Below are 22,938 nucleotides of genomic sequence, written 5' to 3' on the forward strand. Positions count from 1 at the left end.
CCAGCTAGCCTCCTCTAGGACTGTAAGTGCGTGACTATCCGTGGTGTTACGGTACGGGTTCTCGGAGCGACCAAAAAGGACCAAAAGAGACCCGACTTCACCAAATGGGTCATTTAATAGAACTATAACAAGTAGAAACTACATTATATTACATATATGAAATTCTATTCTAATTATATATTCCCATTGAGAAGGTGGAGTGATATTGATATATGAGCAGGATGTGTTGTCATGGTGATTTCAGCACGTTCAAAATGCACAGATGACCAATCAGATCTGTTGGTCAGAACTACTTCTATATATATTACAGATGTGGCTTTCATCCACTGTCATTCTGTCTCCTGCTCAGGAAATGGAACTTTCTTCTGTCCTCCACTGAAACTCTGGAAGGTCTCCGTCCACTCTTAGAGTTTGTCCTTGTTTGTCCTTGTGAGAAGTGATTTATCTACTAAAGCGACTTTTTCTTATTGGAGTCTGTATCTGTGATGAAGCTGTTTTTCTGTCTGAGTGAACAAAGCTCGGTGTATCGATCCTCTGATGCTGTGATCACTTTCGGTCTGCCTTTGGATCCAGTTTTCATTTCAGAGCTCCAGTCACTGCGCACTCAGAAACCTTCAGTCTGCCATGAAAGCTCTTCTCCCAGAAAAACAATCTGACTTCTGACTCCTTCACTTCGTTCTGATGACGTTTCCCACTAAGATACTGAGTCAGCTATGTTCCGCTGGAAATATTCATAACAGACTTAAACCGACCTCTGAACAGAACATGTCATCTGAACGCTGCTTTAATGGAACAATACAACTCAAACAATCTGACCTTTATTATGAAGACAAGGGGAGTTTATTTATATCGCTCCATTCAGTCAATTCAAAGGGCTTCACGGGGGCTGAAAACACATTAACAATAAGGACTTAACATGAATACCGAACAGAACATGAAGTATTTTGTCATCAATGTACTTGTCAGAACTTTTTCAAGGTTTCTAACTAAACTATTCTTAGGTTCATTTTACAGTTAAGTGCACTGTGAACACATTTTATTGACAAAGATGTGCATATGAAGGTATTTTTGTATTTTCATCATTCAAGCAAAAAAAAAAAAAAAAGAAAAAAAAAAGAAAAAAAAAAAAAAAGAAAAAAAAAAAAACTTTTAAAAGCAAATTTCTCGCCCTGTGATCAAAAATCGAGTATTGCAAGTAAAATTATACAAACTGGGAATTATATCTATTTGCATTGCAAACAAATTTGCTCTTACAGTTTTGGTCACAAAATTAAAACTTTTACCTTTAAATCAAAGTTTCTAAATTGAAAGCAAATGTTTTTAATTCTGTGAGCAAAACTAAGTAAACAGTAAATTTCTTATGACTGATCTCATCACAACTCCTTGTAGCACTCAACCCAACCTTCATTCCTAAACATAACTTGTCTGACCCAAGATCAACGTAAGCGAAACTCAAGCCTGAAGGGGAACATTATTCAAAAGACTGGCAGTTTTTCTTCAAAAGCAAAATCCCATTTTCCTTTAACAGAACTCCTCAACATCCATGCAGTGTTTCCGGCATCATATGTGATGTCTGTTACATGGTGGTGTTTACCAGGACCCAAATGCAGGCTCACAGACTCGGGTTTTAGTTCCAAAATACAGTCTTTATTTCAATAACCAAAAACAAACAAACCAAAAGGTGGCACCTACAATGTCCACTTGCTTCCAAGTCGGGAGGGCAACTCAACCGACTGATCCGGGGAGACACGGCTGGCAGGGCAGCCGGCAGACCAGCGGACAGGACCGCTGGAAAAAACAGAGTCTATAATCCTCCGAGTCGGGAGGGCAACTCCACCGACTGGTGATTCCGACAGGTAGCTCCGCAGGTGGAACAGGAGCCGGAGGAACGGGAACAGGACGGACGGAGGACGGACGGGTGACTAACTAATGAACCGACAACCAGAGGAGTGCAGGGGCAGGGTACATATAGTCCGGGGAGGTGATCAGGGAGATGCAGCACACCTGCAGGTGATGATCCGGGGTGAGTGGCTGCATCTGCTGGGACCGGTGAGGGGCGTGGCCACGGGAGGTGAGGAGAGGAAGACACAGAACAAGCAGACAGGGGACTGAGGGGACACAGGAGGAGAGGTGATCGGGGGTAAAACGGAGGAAAACAGGACTCCTGACAATGTCATCGTCATCAGTCAGCATTATCTTAAGTTTGTGTTTGTACCTTCATCACTCAACATTGGTGGAAGACACAACAGAATTTAAAACAGTGACTTTTCCAAACAGCTGTTCATCGTTTGCACTGATTCACAGTTTTATGTTCACGTGAGCTCCAAATGTCCGACACCTTCTCCCCTGAGAAAACAAAAGGGACTTTTAATTTAGGAAATCTGTAATAGATTATTCCCACCTTCCAAATGTTTACAGATAAGATTTTTGCCCACATATTTTAGCCATTAATAAATACAAAGACTGGAAATAGCAGGGAGCTGCCACCCTGATTAAAAACCCCAGAACTGTCCCATCATTGAAGCGTCCTCGTGTTTTTTGTCTGAGACTCACTAAATAAGATTGACCTGGGTTGTGAAATCTATTTTTTTTCTCCACTGTAATGTTGTTGCTCAGCCCGTTCCTCCCAGTTTCAGTGTCATCTCTTCCTCTACAGGACCTGTTTGCTCTGGACGTAGAGCCGTACCGGTACAGCGGTGTGAACATGACGGGCTTCAGGATCCTCAATACGGAGAACAGCCAGGTGGCCTCCATAATTGAGAAGTGGTCCATGGAGCGGCTGCAGGCTCCACCCAAACCTGACTCTGGTCTACTGGACGGCTTCATGACCGTGAGTCTCAATGAATGCATGAATGAGTGGTGAAGGAATGAATCCTTAAATTAATCTGCAGCTTCTGTGTCGTCTCAGGTCTTCTATGAACAGTTTTCATGGCACGGCAGTTATCTTCTCAGTGAAACAAGTGGTCTCCTATTAGTCAGTTTCTTCTCAAACACTGTTGCCATGGAGAAAAATATGGTGCCACCAGGGCTGAGCATTGGAGGGAGCCTGACGACACAATGAATTGATTATTAGATATTCATTGCAGTGAACACATATGAACACTGAAACTTGGCCTTTCCAATGATGCTTGTTGTCGATACAACGGAGGGTTGGCAAGAAAAATCATTTTTAATCAACATCAGATTCAATCAACTTGCGTACAGTTGAGTCCACCTCCCCCCCAACATCACTCTTGTTTGAATGACTCATGAATCTGTCATTGATTAATATAAAATGCATATCACAATAAAAAGGAGACTCAGAGCCTCATAATGATGCTCGTCACACATTTGTATATAGTAATGCAAGTAACAAGACAGATCAAAGTCTGCAGAGGGTTTTGTTCTGGGAAAGTAACACGAGTCCATAAAAGGATCAGAGGAGGCATTTTGTTCAATATTCGGACTTCAGGGAGAGCACAGGTCAAAATAAACAAAATAGACCCTGAATAGAAATTAAAAGCCACAATACTAAAGCTAAAGGGATGTAACGAAAGTCATATCTTTAATATTTTTTCACACCCATTTCCAAAAAAAACCAAAACAAACTAATGATACAGGTTCTCTGTGCACCGGAGATTTGTTTAATGATCTGCTTTTAAATCATAGTAAATATCTGCATTGTTGAAAACACATGGCTGACATGACTTCATATGAAAAGTGCAGGACGACCCGATAGCCAAATGATTGCATGTCGTTCCCCGACTCTTTTCTCCTTCACTTCCTGTCAATCTCCACTATCAATGTCAAACAAAGACACAAGAAACCTATAAAATTAAAAAAAACAAAAAACAACTTTAAAAAGATGCATGAATAATGTGTTTACATAATAATGGTTCAAAAGGCATGAAAGAATTTAGTAAATGAAATAATGATATTTATTTCCCTTCAGCACAAAGCACAGGGTTTTTCACATTTTCACATCCCTCCATCATGGTTACGATCTTTCCAGTTCTCACTAATCTCCTTACACAAAGTATGAAAAGATACCTGTCCTGAACAAAGTTTCACAGGATGCAATCTGTTGTTTCCTTGACAAAGACAAATAGTAAAAAAAATCTGCAGGTGTTATGAAATCAAATGATGGAAGATCTGTTTAAATCTAAAAAATACCAAGATACAGCACGAATGTCTTATAATTATTATAATGACTGAGATAAGAGCTGAAAAGTAAACGTACTGCAATTAGCCTAAAAAAAGCCGAGGGTTCAGAGTGTTCATCTAATTTTAGGAAAACTGTCAAAGTATTTAGAAAACACTTCCATATCCATAAAATCTGAGGAAAGAAGAATTGACTGTACAGGCAATTCTGCATTTTCCTTTCTCAGTCGAGTAATATTTGACATCATAACAGTGTTTTTTTGTGCAGTCTGAGAAAAATAAATTGACACAAATCTTTGCATGTAAACTAATAATTAAAAATGAATAAAGAATTTGTCTGAATTGTTGCAGTGTCACAGAGCATAGCGTTGCAACACTCGTGTTTTTCACGTCAATATTTTCTGACATGATTGTTGGATTCCATCAAAACTGAGACAGACTTTAAAAGTAAATGAATTAATGCTTTACGTTGCGTTTTCCGTTTTTTCAACTCTTTAATCTTTGACTGAATCATGAACTTAATGATCGGATACTTCTTGACAAGATGACAGTTTCTGTATAAAAGCTTTGACCTTTTTCTTCTCAGTGAACAACTAGATATTTTGAAAGCGAGTTGTTAATTAAAATGACTCCCAGTTCTGGGGAGATTCAGACCAATCCAAGCCGTAAAAATGATCCAACTGTGAGTCATGTAAAATTTGAAATACAAAAAACCAATGGTAGCCCTTCACTTCCAGAACTGACTGCATTGAAACAGTGGAAGTGATGTGGGGAAGATGTGTTTCTCACCAGTCCACCTGAAGCCTCGTGGACTGGGCTTCTCTCGTCTCTGCCGCCCGGCTGCTTTTTACAGACGTGAATTCAGTGATGATGGAAAACGCGTTCAGGACGTGACGGAAGTGTTCGGCTCGACACGCGCTGCTTTCTCTTACTGTAACTTCTCCGTCGCCCTGCGGGAGTCGAATGCAAAAACCTTTTGTGCCCCGACTTCCAAATGAGTCCCAGGTGGCGTCGGAGGAGTGTCTGTTGCTGTGATCTGAGAGCTGTCTGATCAGCGCCACGCCGCCTGTAATAACTGCTCCTCCGCACTGCTTTCATACCACTCTCTTATCTGGGAACTCTGCCAGAAACCGTCAACCCACCAGAGACCGGGAACGGGAAGGAAAAGAGAGAGTGATGGAGGAGGGAGGAGATGAGAGAGAGGAGGAGAAGGAGAACAGAGAGTGGGTGAAGGGAGGGCACAAGTGAAATCAGAGTCCTCGTGTTTTATTCCCACGACTGCTGAGGTGTTAAATGTTAGGCCAGTGGAGCTGCTTGGTCTCCTTCCAGTTGGAAAGCTCTGGCGGCAACATGTTGGCTGCTGATTGAAAACAGTGGCTCGTCTCCGGGGAACAGCAGATTCCCTTTTTGTGTGTGTGTGTGTGTCTAAAAGAGCGAGATCTTGCTGAGTCATGTTCCTGGATTGATATTGGAGAGTGGGTGTTACTCAGTTTAAGCCCCTTTTGTTAGATTTGTGGCTCAATCAATAGTTTCCCACTCGAGACCTGAAATGGACTGTGTGTGTAATGACTAGACTTTTTCTGAACACACAAAGCTCACAGTGCCTTTAAAGCTCCTCGAGAGAGAGTTTCAGGCCCGAACCGCTCCGAGGAGTCAATCTAACATCTGTAGTCTGCACAAAGAGCACGAAACAAGGCAAAATAAAAGGTCTTCCTCATCATCTTCATCTTCATTATCATCCCTCTCTCTCTGTGATGTGCTGCAGAGGCGATCCGAGCAGAGTGGTTATTTTTGGATCGGCGACAGGGGAAGATTTATGTTTGTGAGGAGTGTGCTGTGACCCTGCTCATCAGTGAATTAATGGCATATGAGTTTGAAGGTGGGGATTGATTAATTAGACAAATGGCAATCAGTCAGCAGCTAATGCATATTGACATGGTGAAAGGTTCCGTAAACGTTTGATTAACGGCTTCATTTGTGCGCCGTATTTACGGCTGTGTGCTCAGCCGCTGAACTGCTGATGTGCTGTAACTTATAGACTTGCAGATCATGACGGATTGCACTGAGTGAGCAGTGCACGGACTCCACTTCCACACGGCTTCTCCTCTACAGCTGCAAACTGCAGTTTGAGCAGCGGATGAATTAAAAATAATACGTTTGGAGCTGAAGTTGATGTCATCTTTTAAAGTTTAATTTGTGACGTACTTCATGTTGTATTTTTGGCAGTTGTGGAACCGGTGTGACGTGTTGTTTAGTTCAACAATAAATAGCCTGGATTTAACATTTGATCTGTGCTGTCAGAGATGGATGGCGGCACTTAACTGGCTGTCAGCGTACCAGTCACAGCAACATTTACATCGGACAACTTCCAGCACAAACACAATGACTTCAGCGGATCCGGTCCGGTTCGGTTTGGTCCGGTTCGGTTCAGTCCAGTGTTTCTGGAAGCTGAAAGGCTTGTTTGTGTCTTGACAGTATTTTTACATCGATACACAACTGTCCTCTGCTGCAGTATAAAATGCTTCACAAAACAAAACATATAAAAAGAGAAGACTGTACGGTTGCAACGGTATCACCGTTTACCGTATTTCGTTAGAATCGGGCTTATTATAATTATCATTATTGTCATCATAGGCTAATTTGGTAATTTGAAAGGCAAAAAAGTCTCCATTTAGAAAATCAATCAAATGTAAAGCCAGATTTTACTGCTGTGGTTATTCGAGGTGGATCTTTCTGAACTATTTTGCATGCAACTGCAAGCAATCTTTCTTTTCATTATGGAATAATTATATTATATATATAAATATTTACTCCAATATTTAATACTTGGTTGTAAACATTCTGAAAACGCTTTAAATACTTTGAACTCAAACACTGATGTCAGCACCCCGAGCTGGAAAAGATGGAGTCGGGATGTGGAAAATTATTACAACAGTGTACTTTATGATTGATGGTTAAACAATCATGATTTTCGTTAATATACTACGGAGTGAGGAACATGTCCACGGTATGATAACCCTCCATTTTAATAGCACGGTATATACTATGATACCACTGCAACCCTAGAAGACAAATAGACTGATTAACTGCACTATTAACCGACTCCAAGTGTTGGCTGTGTCTCATCATTCCTTCCTTCACTCGTCAACTTGATGTAGAAATAATTTCAGTGTGTTTTTATTTGAGGTCACCGCTGACAGATGATTAATGAAATGTGACGTCATGCATCAGTGTTTGTGTCGTGTGCATTCCTGTTTTTGTATGGAGCAAAACTTTCACACTCAGAATTCAGTCATAGAAGCAGCTGAAGATATTTATAGTGCAGTAGAGAGGAAATATGTAGTGATAACAATAAATAGTTCATATTTCACTGGATTAAGTCAGTTATAACTTTTTTATAAAAAAAATGCCACTTTAACACATAAAACATAAATGAATGATATAATAATAGTTTGCTGGTAAACGTCACCTGGTAGTCTGTCAGTCTGTAAGCATTCAATAAAAACTTTACAAATGATATTCAGGTATTTTCTGTGTAAATGATCTTCTTCCTGGTTCGGGGCGCCGGCAAAATGAGAGTGAATGAAGTCCTTCAACATTTTGTCGACCACGTGACCTGAGGCTGCTCTTCTATTGGCTGGTTCAGATTTTCAGCCCCTCCCTCTTTCATTGGCAGCGAATCGGTATTGTTTTACATTTTTCTATCTCGTGTCATTGAACATCTCTCAACGTCATCTTTCAGGTTCACCTCACATCACCATGACGTCATCACACGGTAACTCATGCTTCTTTCTGTCTGACCGGCAGCGGAACGACAACTTCCAGTGGAACTATTTCTAGAGATGAGACGAGTACTCGGCTGAAACGAGTACCCGGTACGGATTATGTACTTTTGACGAGTATCATCCGAGTAAATGTGTCAACATCCGTGTTGATGACGGTTTCTAACAGACAGTGTGCACACAGCTCCACACAGAGCCCCGCCTCCTGGTTTACACAGACTGAGACTCACTGGCCGTGCTGTCAGTCAAAGAAGACTGAGATGACTGAGTCACTGAAGGAGTGGAGGGTAAAATGAATGTTCCAGTAGTGCGACTGGCTGGTGTTCAGGTAACATTAATGGGTTGTGTTGTTGTTAGATTCTTTTGGGGGCTTAGCTGAAGTCTGGCTTCAGTTTGTTTGCCCCCCACCAGCCGCCACTGAGTAATATTGTAAAGTGTGTATCAAAGCATTGCTGTTCTGCAAAATTCACATCTGGCTCCTTGAAATCAGCTCGACAAAATCACGTATAACTGTTGCATCATCAGCCACACACCTCACTATGGAAAACTGCAAAGTGTTTGTACTTGCTGTTTTAATTTGTACCTTTGTACTTTATGATATTTCTATTAAGACGTCTTCCAAAAGGTTGAGCTTCATGTTTTCACTGCTTCACTCTCCCCTCAGTGATCTCTTGTCACCCCGCTCAGCTTCTCATCCTCATCCCGTGTCACTGCATCTCATCAGGAGGACAATTAAGTGAACCCATGAAGTTGTTTTATTTCTGCAGCATTTGCTTGTCTGACAAATCAGGTAAACTAATTCTCCCCCTCATTCCTTATATGCTACCTTCAATTATTGGGGCGGCTGCGAGTACCTGCCCCAAGTCATGGTTTAACATGCACAACGAGAGTGACCTTACAAGCTCCACGCTCTCATTACCATAATGTCTCTCCTTGTTAATTGCCTTAGCTGCTGTCTGATTCATTGTGTGCCCCGGAAAATTGAAACAGGGTCAAAAAAACACTTGGACACGACTGTAATTTCTGCATTTATCTCTTTATGATAACTCGGACGTTAACTCGGACTGCGGTCTGAGCGGAGCCGGCCGACCCTGCAGTCATCAAGGTCGTCTCTTTGTTTGTTGCAGAAACACGGTTGGTATTCAGAGTCACAGCGCTGCTGCTGCTGAATCACTTCTATCCCACATTACCATAAATATGCTATACCTGTGGGTACATTTAAATGGGGCCGCCATGGAAAGCTATTTCCTTTTTGACAGATATCATTTAAAGTCTGATCCAAACAGAGTTATAAAAAATGTCACACAGACATCAGACATATTCCCGGATTCTTATTATCCGAGCATCACTCAAACAGGCTCATGGTGGGCACCGGGAATCATTCATATGAGGAATATTATTAAAGAGCAGAAGACTTTGCTAAAGGCCGACCAGCTCAACTTGTGTCGGTACTTTTATATTATTGTGTGGTTTCCAATAAACCCACTTTTATGTATTTCTATTTATAGCTATTATTCTACATTTATTAATCCAGAAGCAAACATTCTGAACGCTGTCTGGCTTTTCATTCTTTACTTCTCATCATTTTAACATTTCATTTGTGTTGTTGAGCCATTTCCTGTTTTAATTACATAACTTTCCTGCTAGAAAATATCAGATGTCACGGCAACAAAACAATAGTTTACCAAAAACTTAATAACAAGGTTGATTTATCCTTTTTCTGGGAGTTTTTACTACTTCACAACACCTTCATCAGTGCTGGAGTTTTGTTGAGCTCACAAAGGACCTGAGTGGGTTTTAAGTCATGTGATAACAATAAAACTATCCCTACAGATCACATGATAACTAAACCATCATCATGACAACTTGGCAGACAGAATCAAGGGGATGAAAACTATGAAATGAAATTGCTAGTGAAGCACTAAATTTACTAAAAATGAAAAATTCCAGGTTGCAACTGATGTTACGGTGTTTCAGTTCTTCTGATTGAATTTAACATTTATTTGGCTTTAAAATAGATAAACAAGTAAAAATCACACTTTATAGACAAAGAAGTTGATCTTCCAGCATACGACAAGAAGAATAAAAGAAAAGGGAATACATATGAAGGTAAACCGACAGAATAGTCAGGAACAAAGTCAAACGGCAAAAGAGTAAAAACAAGAGTAAGAATAAGAGACGCAGAGAGCAATAATAACAGAGATTAATAAGGAGATCAAAGGAGCGAGAATGAAGGTTGGGATGGTTTTATCCTCTTTGGATGGAGAAGAAGCCTCCATCCATGTTCATCCAGCGGGAATAACTTGTTTTTACATGTCTATAATGTTTAATTTATATGCTAAACACCTGATGAATACATTTATATTCATATTAAACCAGAAGGTTAAAAACAGAATGGAAAAAAAACAGATCAATCACAACAATAACTTCATGTCACTCGAATCTTCAACTTAATAGGAAGAGATAATTCATTCTATGAAAACAGATCAAAGGGAGAAATGAATGAGGATTACACCGTGATTTTGAAAACAATATTGAACTGTAACATTGTATCCAGTCACTGGATGAGGTCATTATTCTGGTCTGATCCTCAGTCTTTCAGCGAATAATGTCTGCTGCATTAATTATTATTAGGCAATACAGTCAATTATAAAACACATTTTCCAGTTTTGGATTCTTTTAAAAAAGGACAGTGTTGAAAAACTGATCTTTTAAATTGACTGTGAATTTGGTGCACTGTAGCTGTGAAGCTCTGTTACGGTGCAATCCATCAGAAATACACCTACGATTTAGTACAAGTAGTCCTGAGCCCTCTGCAGTCTAATAACAAGGATTCTCATCATCATCTCGGCATTAAAGAATACTTTAACAGTACTTTATTTTAATTTGAAACTGAAACTTACAATAAAAATATTAAAGTAAGTAAATCTGACCTTATTTTAAACACATAATCCAGAATTTGATACCGACTTTGGAACAGCATTTTGGTTTGATCTTTCAGTGCTTTTAAAGATATTAATTGTTAAATAGCAATTTTATTTCTCCTCCATCACTGGTTGACGTGTGTGTGTGTGTGTGTGTGTGTGTGTGTGTGTGTGTGTGTGTGTGTGTGTTGGCTCTAACAGAGATGGTGCAGGGATTGAGCGCTGGGTTTCTGGGCTCTCTCCTGTTCCTGTTCCAACCTGTCAGTCATGCCGTGTCGATGGAGCCCTCTGTGAGTGGCAGGACAGGCTGGGAAACACGGCCGCCGCTGATTTTAGTCTCTGCAGGTTGATGTGGGGTTTGTGGGTGCTGACCCCGGGCTCAGTTCAGGTGTGCAGCAGCAGGGATTTCAGGAGCTGTCAGAGCTCACAGCTGAATACAAACAGGAAGAAGCTGCCTGTCTGCTGTTTAATACCCAGATCATGCAGCTCTCTACACACTCACTGTTCTCCAAGACGCACAGATTTGGAGCTGCAGTGTGGGATCTGCCCTGATGGACCATTTCTGCAGCTTTGAAATGCTTCCAAAGCTTTTGTCTAGAGTTGGAGCTGTTTGAAGGAGATCTCATTAGGGGGAGGCTAATATTTGGTTATTCCACGTTTTGGCTGTGGCCCCACACTCGGCGCCGGGATGATGCCGTTGGACCGTGCCCTTCCCCGCCTCCTAGATGAAGCCTCTCTCAGCTTAGTTTACTCCATCTGCTTCTCTGTGTGCATCAAGCGGTCTCTGCATCTCTCTCCCTGGCTCACAGACTTGGACCTGGCTCGGGTATTGTCCACATGCTGGGGAAGGAATTTGGCCGCGACATGTCGTGGGGATATTATTCCGGCAGCTGGCGTTACTTGTGCAGAGGCTGGGAGTGCTTGGCAGCGCTGGTGAGGACGAGGAGGAGTGACTCCGGTGCCACCGAGTTCACCCGGAGAGTCACTTAGTGTCTGCTGAGGTTTCTGTGGACCCGGAGGACGCTGGGGGACACGTGTGCCTCCGCACTCAGACTCCAGGGGGCTGAAGTTTGTGTTTTTGCCATTTCTGAAAGACTATCATGTGATTCATCATCCTGTTTCACCAGAAGTCTGTTTGGTGCCGTTCCCTCTGAATCATTTCACCCAGTCTATTTGTCACAGTCATTAAGAGTCAATCTAAATTCAGTTGGTCAGAAAAGGACACATCACTTTAGTATCACTGTGGATGAATCAAGGGCATTTGTATATATGGAAAAACTGGCTACTATATATATATATATGCACATAAACATATGTTTTTCTGTTCTCTGTGTGGTCTTGTGTGATTGTGTAGTGTTTGTGTGTGTGAATGTGAGTGCTGCTGTCACCTGCAGTCTGCAGCAGCAGCACACGGCTGGATTAATGAGTCCCAGCCCGCCGGTGTCACCACTGGGTCGCTGCCTGGACGGGTGTCCCCTGAGACGGGTTACTGCAAAAATACAGCCATAATCTGGATTTTGGAAACAGATCAGGCAACATTGACCCCCCCCCCCCCCCCCCAAACTGCCACGGTAACGCCTCCCCTCCGATCCGTTTGCTGCTGCCACGTCCCCAGAGAGGACGGATGTGGTCTCATAGGAAGGATGTTTCCCAGTCTGAATAACAGGTGCAACAAACACTGAATTTCTTACAGATGGAATATCAGATCATACATTAATGTCTTCAGTTGCCTTGTTTTTCCAATCTACAGTCAGAAATCCCAAAATATTCTGTGTACGTCAGCATAAAACAGAAAATCTGGCAAATATTTAACATGTGACTTCAGTGATTTATTTCATATTTTAATTTTTGAAAGTAATATTTTGGTGCTGCTCATTAATTTGCACGGAAATTTTAAACCTTGACTACATTTAGATAAAACTGCTGTTTATTCCTGTTTTAGGAGAAAATCATTGTTAGCCTGAAATCAGTTGGTAAAACAGTTGTACAACATCGATTAAAAAATCCAGAATGGGAACAGAAACTGATTTCATTCTGCGACTTTTTCACTTTTTCTTTACAATAAATAAAACAGAGCGACGGATTAAGGCAAACAGACTGAAGCTCCACCATCAACTGGAATGACGGAAATAAAACATCTGATCAGAGAGAAAAGAAGCTACAGTTAGTGATGAAGATGATGAAGATGATTTGTGTTCATTCGTTAAATAATACAAACATGTACAAGGCTTTTTAAAAATGTATTTAGGGAAATTGCACTTTAATAAGAACCGAGAGCTGGACTCCAAACACCGTCAACATCAAAGCTTTTCTTCCTGCAGACCATCATTTTAATCACAGTGTCAGGATGCTGTTAATTATTTAATATTCAAAATATAGTTGAGAGTACGTTTGAAGATTTGACAGTTCTGTTTGGTTGTACAGTAAAATCGGGGAGTGTGTTGTGATTTTATTATTAACCCTTTAATACATAAAGACAATTTGTATCTTTAATCTCAAAACATAGATGATTTCCTTCTTTCCACGAACACTATTATTCATATATTTTGACTCTTTTATTGTTTAACTGGTTCAATGAATGCAACTGTAGGTTCACACCATATATACCATAGCAGTGTTCGTAGCTTCCAGGTCTGGAAAATGGTTCCGATGCAGAAGTGTATTAAGCTGCAATACCAGCGAGTGCCACTAGAGGTCGGCTCCAAAAAGCCTCCGGCTCCATAGACTCCCATTCAACTTCTCTCATCAAATCCAAAGTGAATAAAATGTGTCCATCAGTTATCTCGGTGTTGTTAGCTAAAGTCACTCCTTCTTATTAGTTTTCTGGAGGTCCATCTGAAAATAATCCCTCATTCATTACAAAAGAAGATTCAAGAAGACCTGTTTTTGGGGGCGTGTCTGTTTGATTGACAGGCCTGCGGTGCAGTCAGGTTACAGCAATCGGTGGGCGGGACGTAGTATCGTCAGGTTTCCAATCAGATCGGTCAGATCCACCGCTGGCTCCTCCCCCAGCTCGTCCAAATATGGTCACTTCCTGCTCCAAACCGCTCCGAACTAGCAAAGATGGTGACGGACAGAATCTGAACTGGAGGATTCATAACGTTCACAAACCAACGATGACATCACTGGTGGATGATGACATCACTGATGGTTGATGATTGGTTCACACTGATGCAGCTATTTTAAGAGATAAGATTTGAATGAGTGTCTGGTGTCTGTCAGCGCTCTTCTGTCCGCTGGTCTTTTAACTGTGGATGTTGTGGGAGTTTCATACCATCTTGATGTAATGAGGTAGTTTCAGCTTCTCGTCGTTCCATGATCTGTTACCCACGGTGCATTGTTTCTGACTGTGTGCAGGGGTAGTCTAACATGCAGTGGAGCAGAGGTGACTCGCAGTGCTGATGGAGTCTCATTATCATAATGAAGAAAAATCACTTTAGTAACATGTTCGGTCGACACGATATCCGGTCGTTTAGATGCCGTGTAAGTCCACCGTGTTTACCTCCCTTCAGGTCACTGTTGTCAGCGTATCAAACGTCTGGCTCTGCACACTGCAGTGTCTTGTTTCACACTGGTTCAGATTCAACATGCTCGTCACATTACAGCCTCCAGCTCATCCTGCAGAGCACACGCTGCCAACATCACGACGCCGCCCCGCCACAAAGTTTGCAGGAGTACAAAGTAGTGCTCTGAGGGTCCTTATAGCAGATTCCTTTCTCTGCTCATTATCTGCTTGCTGGGAAAAACTCATCAGATTCACTTGAGTGTTAAGACTATTAGTCCTCCTGACAGTGTGTCTTAGTCACGGGACACTGGATTCTGCTACTAAAGCAATATGGCAGAGCTCTGCTGCTAGTCATGTCTGCAGTCCATTCAGGGCCGGGGCATTAGCATGCCTCAAAGAGTTGCAGTCTTTTTAATTAGCAAAGCTCTGCTGAAAGACTTAAAACTCATTTGTGTTGCTTTAAGCAAGATCAAATACAACAAAGGGTGTTTCTCTTTGTTTCTCAGCACTTTCAGCAGTGAAGTCTCTCAGTAGAAGGAGGCAGACGGTCTGATAGTCGTATCATTACACAAACTGTAATCAGATGGGGTGTGGCCAACACACCGGTGTAACACAAATCATCATGTCCTCACAGTTAATGAGACACTGAAGCGGTCACACCGAGGAGAACTGAAAGAGTGGGAAGACGAGATGTTTGATATTTTGAGAATGACAGTCACAGGAAGAGAATTAAAGGGTCTCACAACTGTGTAACCTTTGTAAAAACAAAGAATTAATTTTATAAGAGACAGAGAACTTTCAGGTTTCAGGGATGTTTATGCAAATACAACAATATGTGTGTGAAGCTTCACAGTAAAAGTCAGGTCAGAGTCACAAACCTGGTTTTACTTGTACTGTTGCTTTAATTAGCAGCTGCATTAGATATTAAAGTTATGCAAAATGTTGCTGGACATATAGTTACACATGTAAACAGTAGAGTGGCGTGTCTGTCAAGCCAAGTCCAATACATTTTATTTATAAATTCCAAATTCCAATTTTGCCTCAGGTGGTTTTACAATCTTGCAACACGGTACAATTTACAGTGTGAACAGATATGAAGAGTGGATGAGTGGCTTCGAGTGAACCTCGTCTCTACCTGCACACAGGACTGACTGCACAAACACACCAGCACATACACTGTAGGTTGTTATATATCTCAGACACATACAGAGGTGTCTACACTATCAATCTAATGTGTGTGTGTGTGTGTGTGTGTGTGTGTGTGTGTGTGTGTGTGTGTGTGTGTGTGTGTGTGTGTGTGTTCACAGTCCACTGTATAACTGTATTTTCGACGTGCAGCTGCTTCTTGACTTTGCAGCCAAAACATTGTGATGAAAAAACGCAAAAAGCAAAAATGGAATTGAAATTTGTAGTTCTTGTCCCCACGCTGAGTCATCAGTGCCCATAAGGCCACACTCATTATTACCCAGGTTGTGGTGCGTCGTCAGGGGAACCGTGGAGTGAGTCCGCCTCACACCTGAAGATGTTCAGATACTTGAACACAAAGGAAGCTCCAACTTAAGGCCCCGGGGGCTGAAAGACTTCACACAGCTGAGTCATTCTGCTGCTTGTTCCCTTTTTATTCTCTTCTTCCTTCACTGAGAGAGAATCCTATCAAAGGAACTCCATCACAGCTTTACAGACGCTGTTCAAACAGATAAATGGCTGCCTTCACTCTCAGTGGCCTCGGGGACGGCAGCTGGACCTCGAGGACCTTCTGTCTGCTGCATGCTGCAATAAATAAGGTCCCGCTTACTGTCAGGAAGAACACAGGATGGAGTCATTACGGCCCGTCATCGATGCAGCTGCTACTGTGGTGTGAAGTGAACACTGAACACTACTGCAGTGACAGTGAACGCATCCTCAGTCAGACTGAACGCTGCTGCAGTGACAGTGAACGTATCCGCAGTCCGACTGAAAGCTACTGCAGTGACAGTGAACGCATCCTCAGTCAGACTGAACGCTGCTGCAGTGACAGTGAACGTATCCTCAGTCAGACTGAACGCTGCTGCAGTGACAGTGAACGCATCCTCAGTCAGACTGAACGCTGCTGCAGTGACAGTGAACGCATCCTCAGTCAGACTGAACGCTGCTGCAGTGACAGTGAACGTATCCTCAGTCAGACTGATGGGTTTATAAAAGTCTTTGTTTCCCAGTCTGATCATATCAGTGTAAGATTTGTCATGGCATTAGTTAAAACACTTTTTTTGAGTTATGTGGTAACTTAACCCTGTATCACAGCAAAACGTGAGATAGACACACTTTGCGCTGTCTAGGTGTGAACGTTACACACTTTCCTGTAGTAGGCGACAATGAAACCGACTGCATGCTGAGAGCTATGTGATTTACAGGAAAAGGAAACAAGCAAAAACGTGGTTGGGGTTTCTAAATAAGCACATGGTTGGAGTTCGAGAAAATACAAACATGGTTGGGGTTAGGACAAAAAAAAAAAAACTCCAAACAAAAAAGTTGTCACTGTTGAACCTTGTCGTCCCGCTTGGCAGTCTGTGACTAATACCACCATGCCGCCCCTCCTGCCTCCTAATACTGTCAACAAAATGTCCCTTGTATTTGTAATCACGACTTCTGGTGCGGGACCTTGGTCACATGGTCCCACGTGATGATGATATTTACGTGCGTGTAAGTTTCACGCTTTCAAAGCCTGTAACTTTAATGCCTAGATAGACCAATCTCACATTTTGCTGTTGTGGCCCAGCATGTCTATTTCACGCTTTGCCCTAACTAATCCACCAAATTGCTTCCTGTGAATACTTGCACCACAATAAGCTGTAATACATTATTTAATGAAAGCCTGAAGAATGTAAAAGTGGAAGTGTCTCAGGATTAATGGATGTTGGATTCAATTGTTTGCATTTGTTTTTACAATTAAACAATTTCAACAGCATGAAAAAACAACAGTGAAAAGTAAGTACTTACTTTCACGTATATTTAGTTCATTAATGTACTTTACACTTACTATATACATTCATATATTGTATTGTACATTTGTCTGATGGCGATAAAAAAATATCAGTACAGAACACATGATCCATTTATAAAGGAAGATTACATTGTATGTACTTGAACACTTTTTCTCACTGTATACTTGTATCATAAAAAGGACCTTCACTTCCTTTCATTAACGGCCACAACAGTAAAACGAGGCATCTTTGTCAGAGTGTCAGTATTAAACATATTGATGCATCACGTCCAGTTTGGGTAATGTTGATGATAATTAAATAGCAATAATAATACTCAAATAATGAATTAAAATTCAGTCAGATAATAAAAATAGCAGTTGCAGGTGACAATTTTTAGAACCATTTCAAAAACAACAAAGCTGTTGTTCACTGATTTACTGTTGTGATGAGGTGGAAGTAAAAATGGTGATTTTTTTTTTTTTTTTTTTTCTGGAGTTTCAGATCTCACTAAATTATTGATGGGGACAAATACACTTTTTGTATTTCAATGTTCTCAAAATTGTCTCTGAGTTGTATTAAGTTGGTTAAATTATGTTTAAATGTCAATGACAATATTAATTTCCAGCCCATGTTGAGTTAATGTTAGGAGGAGGTCATGAATCCAGGTGAAACCAGGTAAATCCAGGTGAGTCCAGGTAAAACCAGGTGAAACCAGGTGAATTCAGGTGAATCCTGGTGAATCCAGGTGAAACCAGGTAAATCCAGGTGAAACCAGGTGAATCCAGGTGAAACCATGTGAAATCAGTTGAATCCAGGTGAAACTAGGTGAATCCAGGTGAAACCAGGTGAAATCAGGTGAATCCAGGTGAATCCAGGTGAAACCAGGTGTGTCCATATGTTGATGTTCTGTCTGCAGCGTCAGCCTGCATCAATGTGATACTCTGAAAGGAACAGAAAACATGTTTTAAGTGAGATGTTTTGCTCAGCCTGAGGCTGCTGCTCATCACGGCAGCTCTGATGGCAGGTGAATCTCTGGGCAGCTCGCTGCTGTTGTTTTGGGTTTTCATTTAGTTTTTCGGCTTTTGAAATTTGTCAGATTAGATTAATGGCATCTCAACTTTAAGGCGTATGTAAGCAGTGGTGCAGAGAAACGTGATGTGTGCTGTGAGAGAAGATAGTTAGTCAAGTGGCATCCATCAGTGATGTCATCATCCATCAGTGATGTCATCGTTGGTTTGTGAACATTATGAAGCCTCCAGTTCAGATTCTGTCCGTCACCATCTTGTTAGTTCGGAGCGGTTTGGAGCGGGAAGTGACCATATTTGGACGAGCTGGGGGAGGAGCCAGCAGTGGATCCCACTGATCTGATTAGAAACCTGAAGATACTACATCCCGCCCACCGATAGCTGCAACCTGACTGCACCACAGGCCTGTCAATCAAACAGACACGCCCCTAAAAACAGGTCTTTTTGAAGCTTTTCATGCATTCTCAACTATTTATAGTTTAAATATTTTTCCTCTCCAACAGATCCAATGACTCCATTTGTGACTCGCTCTCTGTTTCTCTATTGTCTCTGTGCTCTGAAGATGTCACAAAACAGCTCAGATATATAGTTTAATTTTTAACAAATGGCTTGATCCTTTTCCAAGACTGTAGTTTTTAGCAAACATTTCTCAAACATGATGAAATAGTGAATTTATATTTCATCGTAGGATTAATCCACACCTTTTTCAATTTCCAGCCCAACAGTTGGATATTTTTTTTGGACGTCACTGACACTATTTTCCATTCTTTTTTTCCATTCTGGGGCGTCACATCCAGTGATAGGATGAGTATTCAGATCTTTTATAACTCTCCATTGAATTTGTTTGAATTCTGTTTGATGTGTTGTAATTCTGTCTGAAGCTGAGCAGCACTTTGGTACACATATGTGTGTAAATGTGCTATATATAAACTGACTTTACTTAACAAAATGTAGTTAAAGTATTAAAAATTCGATCCAGTTTTCCATCCAGGGACAGCAGATACATAAGTTGTTGTCAGATGATTAATGCGAGAGGAAAGAAGGAAAAACTAAGTTGTGATCCACAAATCTGTTTTCAGTTTTTAGACTTTTCCTCTGATTTTTGGTGAGATATTGGATCATTTCTATCTTGTGAGAAGGCTGAGATCCCAAAGTCACATTATCACACATTATTATGATAATGTGACTTAGAGACATTAGAGTTCATCTTGTCACGATTCAAGTTATTTGTTTTTGCCCAAAGAAGGGGAGGTTCGAACACTCAGCGTCCTATAAGGAACTTCTGGCAGCACCAGGTGTGATTAGGGTTTAATGACACGCAGCAAACAACTTTTAATTTGAAATCCACATTGACTTGCTGTGCATTTCAACCCCCATACTACCGTACTATTTGTAATGCCAGGAGAAAAGATGTAGTATGTCCCAGTACATGTACTGTATATGTATTGCAACATGCAGGCCAGAATGCTTCTCTGGCTGTTCTGACCCACGTAAATACGTCACATAAACTGAGCCACCAAGAGAGTTGCTGGTGCTTGTACTAATTTGCAAAAGGTAGAAGAAGAAGAAGAAGAAGAAGAAGAAGAAGAAGAAGAAGTGGAGGCCTATAAAAGAAGTGTCACGTTGAGTGTAGCTCGTGTCCCAGACCCCATCCTTTTTTCTTTTACTTTAAATGATGCGCTACAGATCGCAACAGATATGAGATCCAAAGTTTACTCCACTTCCACTCTGATTCGTTGAAACTCGCCTCCGATAGATGTAATAGACAGACGTTTCATCCAATCACCTGCTAAGTATTAATGGAAAGTACCTGCCATTTTCCAAACAGCTTCCAATGGTTCTTTATAACAACGTCAAACATGAGATCAGCACGTGAGAATTAAGAGGAAAAAATGTACAGTTTGGTGTTAACAACTCGTAGACATCTGAAATCTGACAATGACTCCACACTTTTTGTAAGAAATTAGAAGCCATTATTTTGTATTTTAAAAGCTTGTTATATCATCCGTTGTGTCAAATCTTCCTCTTAAAAGGTGTCAGATAAAATTATTTAATCAGTAGCTGAGATAGAAATAAGATTCAGCCTTAGGAAACTTGTGTCCAGCAACGAATAGTTTAAGTGCCACTCAGAAAGTTAATTATGACGTTATGACCTGAATGTTAACACTGGACACCAGAGGTGACTGTTTTCTGTTTTTGTGCTTCAGAGGAGAATCGCTCTCTCAGGGTCAGAGCACTCTCTTCCTTCACTCCCCATACAGCACAGAGCAAGGATGGTGGAGATCAATTAGCTCCTCTGAAAGGATAAATGGAGCTGCCAGCTCTGGCTGAATAAGAACTCATTCAAGCGCTGTGTGCAGGAGAAAGGGTCTCACTTAATGGCCATCTGCTTAATTCAACGCTGCTAAAAAAAAACAACAAAAAAAAAACAATCACAAATGTGAATGTTTTTCAATCAGCTCGCCCTGTTTTAAAGCCACTTTTAAAGTCATAATGCTTGATGACTTTCCTCATGAGTTAAGCCATTAACCGAGGCGGTAAATGGATGAGATAATCTGGGTGAGGGGATGGGGGGGTGGAGGAGCGGCGGCGAGGTGTTTCCTAAATTTGAATGTTCTCTCCAGTCATCTTGTCAAGTGGCTAATGGAGATGACCTGCAGAGAAACGCTCTGAGTGTTGGGAGAGATGATGTGAGGGCACACGGACCGACGCCGCAAACCCAAATGGCCCGTTGTGAACATGAGGCGGAAAAACTGCCCACGGTACACCAGATAACCTGAAGGCCTGCAGGGGCCGTGATGAGGCAGAGGACAGAGGACAGAGGGGAGGAAAGGAATCTGGAGACGGTGAAAAGACTGCAGAGAGGGGAGAGGGTGAGGGGGGTGGACAGGAAGCAGAAGCAGATGTAAGGAGGCTGTGTGTGTATGTGGGGGGGGGGGGGGTGGCAGAGTGGAAGCAGCAATGACATTAAATCTGTGGCTGAAAACAGATGATTTCCCATTTAACACTCCATTGGGCTCGCCGTTATCCCGGGTCCTGCCTGGCACTGTGACGGCACCGCTTCCCTTCTGTTTCACAATAACAACCCCTCGAACTACCCCCCACCCCCTCCACACACACACACACACACACACACACACACACACACACACACACACACACACACACACACACACACAGCCATCGTTCACCTACTGTACTGCACAATATAACCACCGCAGAGCTTTCCAGGACAATATTAGACAGCCTGCAGGATGCGGGGGGGGGGGGGGGGGGGGGGGGGGGGGGGGCTGGTTGGAAATGGGCTCTGGAGGCGGGGGTGGACAGTGTCCAAATAACAACAATCTACCACCCACACCTCTCTCTGTGGGTGGAGTAATGGACCACAATGGACTCCACGGGAGGGAGTGTCAACAGATGTTTTTTGTGGGGGAAATGATCAGGCAGCAAAGTGGTGACAACGTTCTCACTTCTACACACAGAAACACAAACGGGTCACAGGGACAGAAAACATGAGAAGACAGCGTGTCTCTGCTCAGATCCAAACCCTCTGAACATCTTAAACTGGTTTACAGCAGAAAGGACCTCAGGGGAGGGTTTAAGGCAAATCAGATTCATTCCTCAAATCAGATCTTTAGGACAGACTACTCTGTTATTTAGAAGTGAGGAGATCAGAGTCAGACCGAGTTGACTTTGTATTTGATGAGAGAAGTTGAATGGGAGTCTATGGAGCCGGAGGCTTTTTGGAGCCGACCTCTAGTGGCACTCGCTGGTATTGCAGCTGAAGACACTTCTGCAGCGGAACCATTTTTGAGACCTGAAAGGTATGAACACTTTTATATCCAGTCTGAGGTCCAGACTGATCCAGACATCACCAACCCATCTGCATGGGTTGCCGTGGTAACGACGTACGCGCTTCTTACAAGGAAGCAGAGCAGCAGTTTATTTCAGCTTCTGTTTAGTGCTTTTGTCGTGACTACAGTGCGAACATCTCCATTCTGACAGCTCTGCTACTGGCAGCAGAGATTGTGCTCTCCGTCTCTCTGAATATGATGTTGTCACCGTGTGTCACTGTCGCTGTGAATGATTGAAATCTGATCTGAGCCAACACAGCGTCCGGACTGAGACACATCTGCAGAAATCTGACTGCAATCAAATTACAAACCTCCAGATGTGGTTGGGATCTGATTGCAAAAAATACATTTTATGTGTTTCTTTGCTGTTTAGACTTTCAAAAATCAGTCTGGATATAATCTGGATATGACAGAAATCAGGCTTGGTCTGCAGTCTGAACACAGCCTTACATTGTTTTGTCTGTTTCTTTTACTGTAGGTGATGTCACAAACTTTTAATTAGTTTAATTAAATTAATTAAAATTTTAATTAATATATTATTTTACTACACTTAATTTAATTCCAGTTTCCAGTCTAAACCTGGATATTAAAAGATCCCATTGTTTTTTTATTTCATGATTAAATCCTCTGAGGAGACTAAAACCAAGAAAGAATGTATTTTCTGTTTCATCTGTGTTATTAAACTCTCTCGACATCCATAAAAATCAAAGCTTCTTCGGCTACGACGCCACTTTATTCAACATGTTTC

The 22,938-nt window shown here is 41.8% G+C and overlaps 1 protein-coding gene across 3 annotated transcripts in view; it reads left to right on the forward strand.

Moving 5' to 3' along the window:
• The window catches only part of grik2 (glutamate receptor, ionotropic, kainate 2), a 269,550-nt gene that overhangs the window by 124,244 nt on the left and 122,368 nt on the right, over nucleotides 1-22,938 (forward strand). For all 3 annotated transcript variants that reach the window (XM_069171981.1, XM_069171980.1, XM_069171982.1), the window contains exon 7: nucleotides 2,657-2,830. In XM_069171981.1, the coding sequence (XP_069028082.1) occupies nucleotides 2,657-2,830 (174 nt within the window). The remainder of the gene's footprint in view (nucleotides 1-2,656; nucleotides 2,831-22,938) is intronic.

This window comes from Embiotoca jacksoni, unplaced genomic scaffold (assembly GCF_022577435.1).
Source record: "Embiotoca jacksoni isolate LCO1_2020_lvr unplaced genomic scaffold, fEmbJac1.0.p SCAF_50, whole genome shotgun sequence".
In the NCBI taxonomy this organism is placed as follows: domain Eukaryota; kingdom Metazoa; phylum Chordata; class Actinopteri; family Embiotocidae; genus Embiotoca; species Embiotoca jacksoni.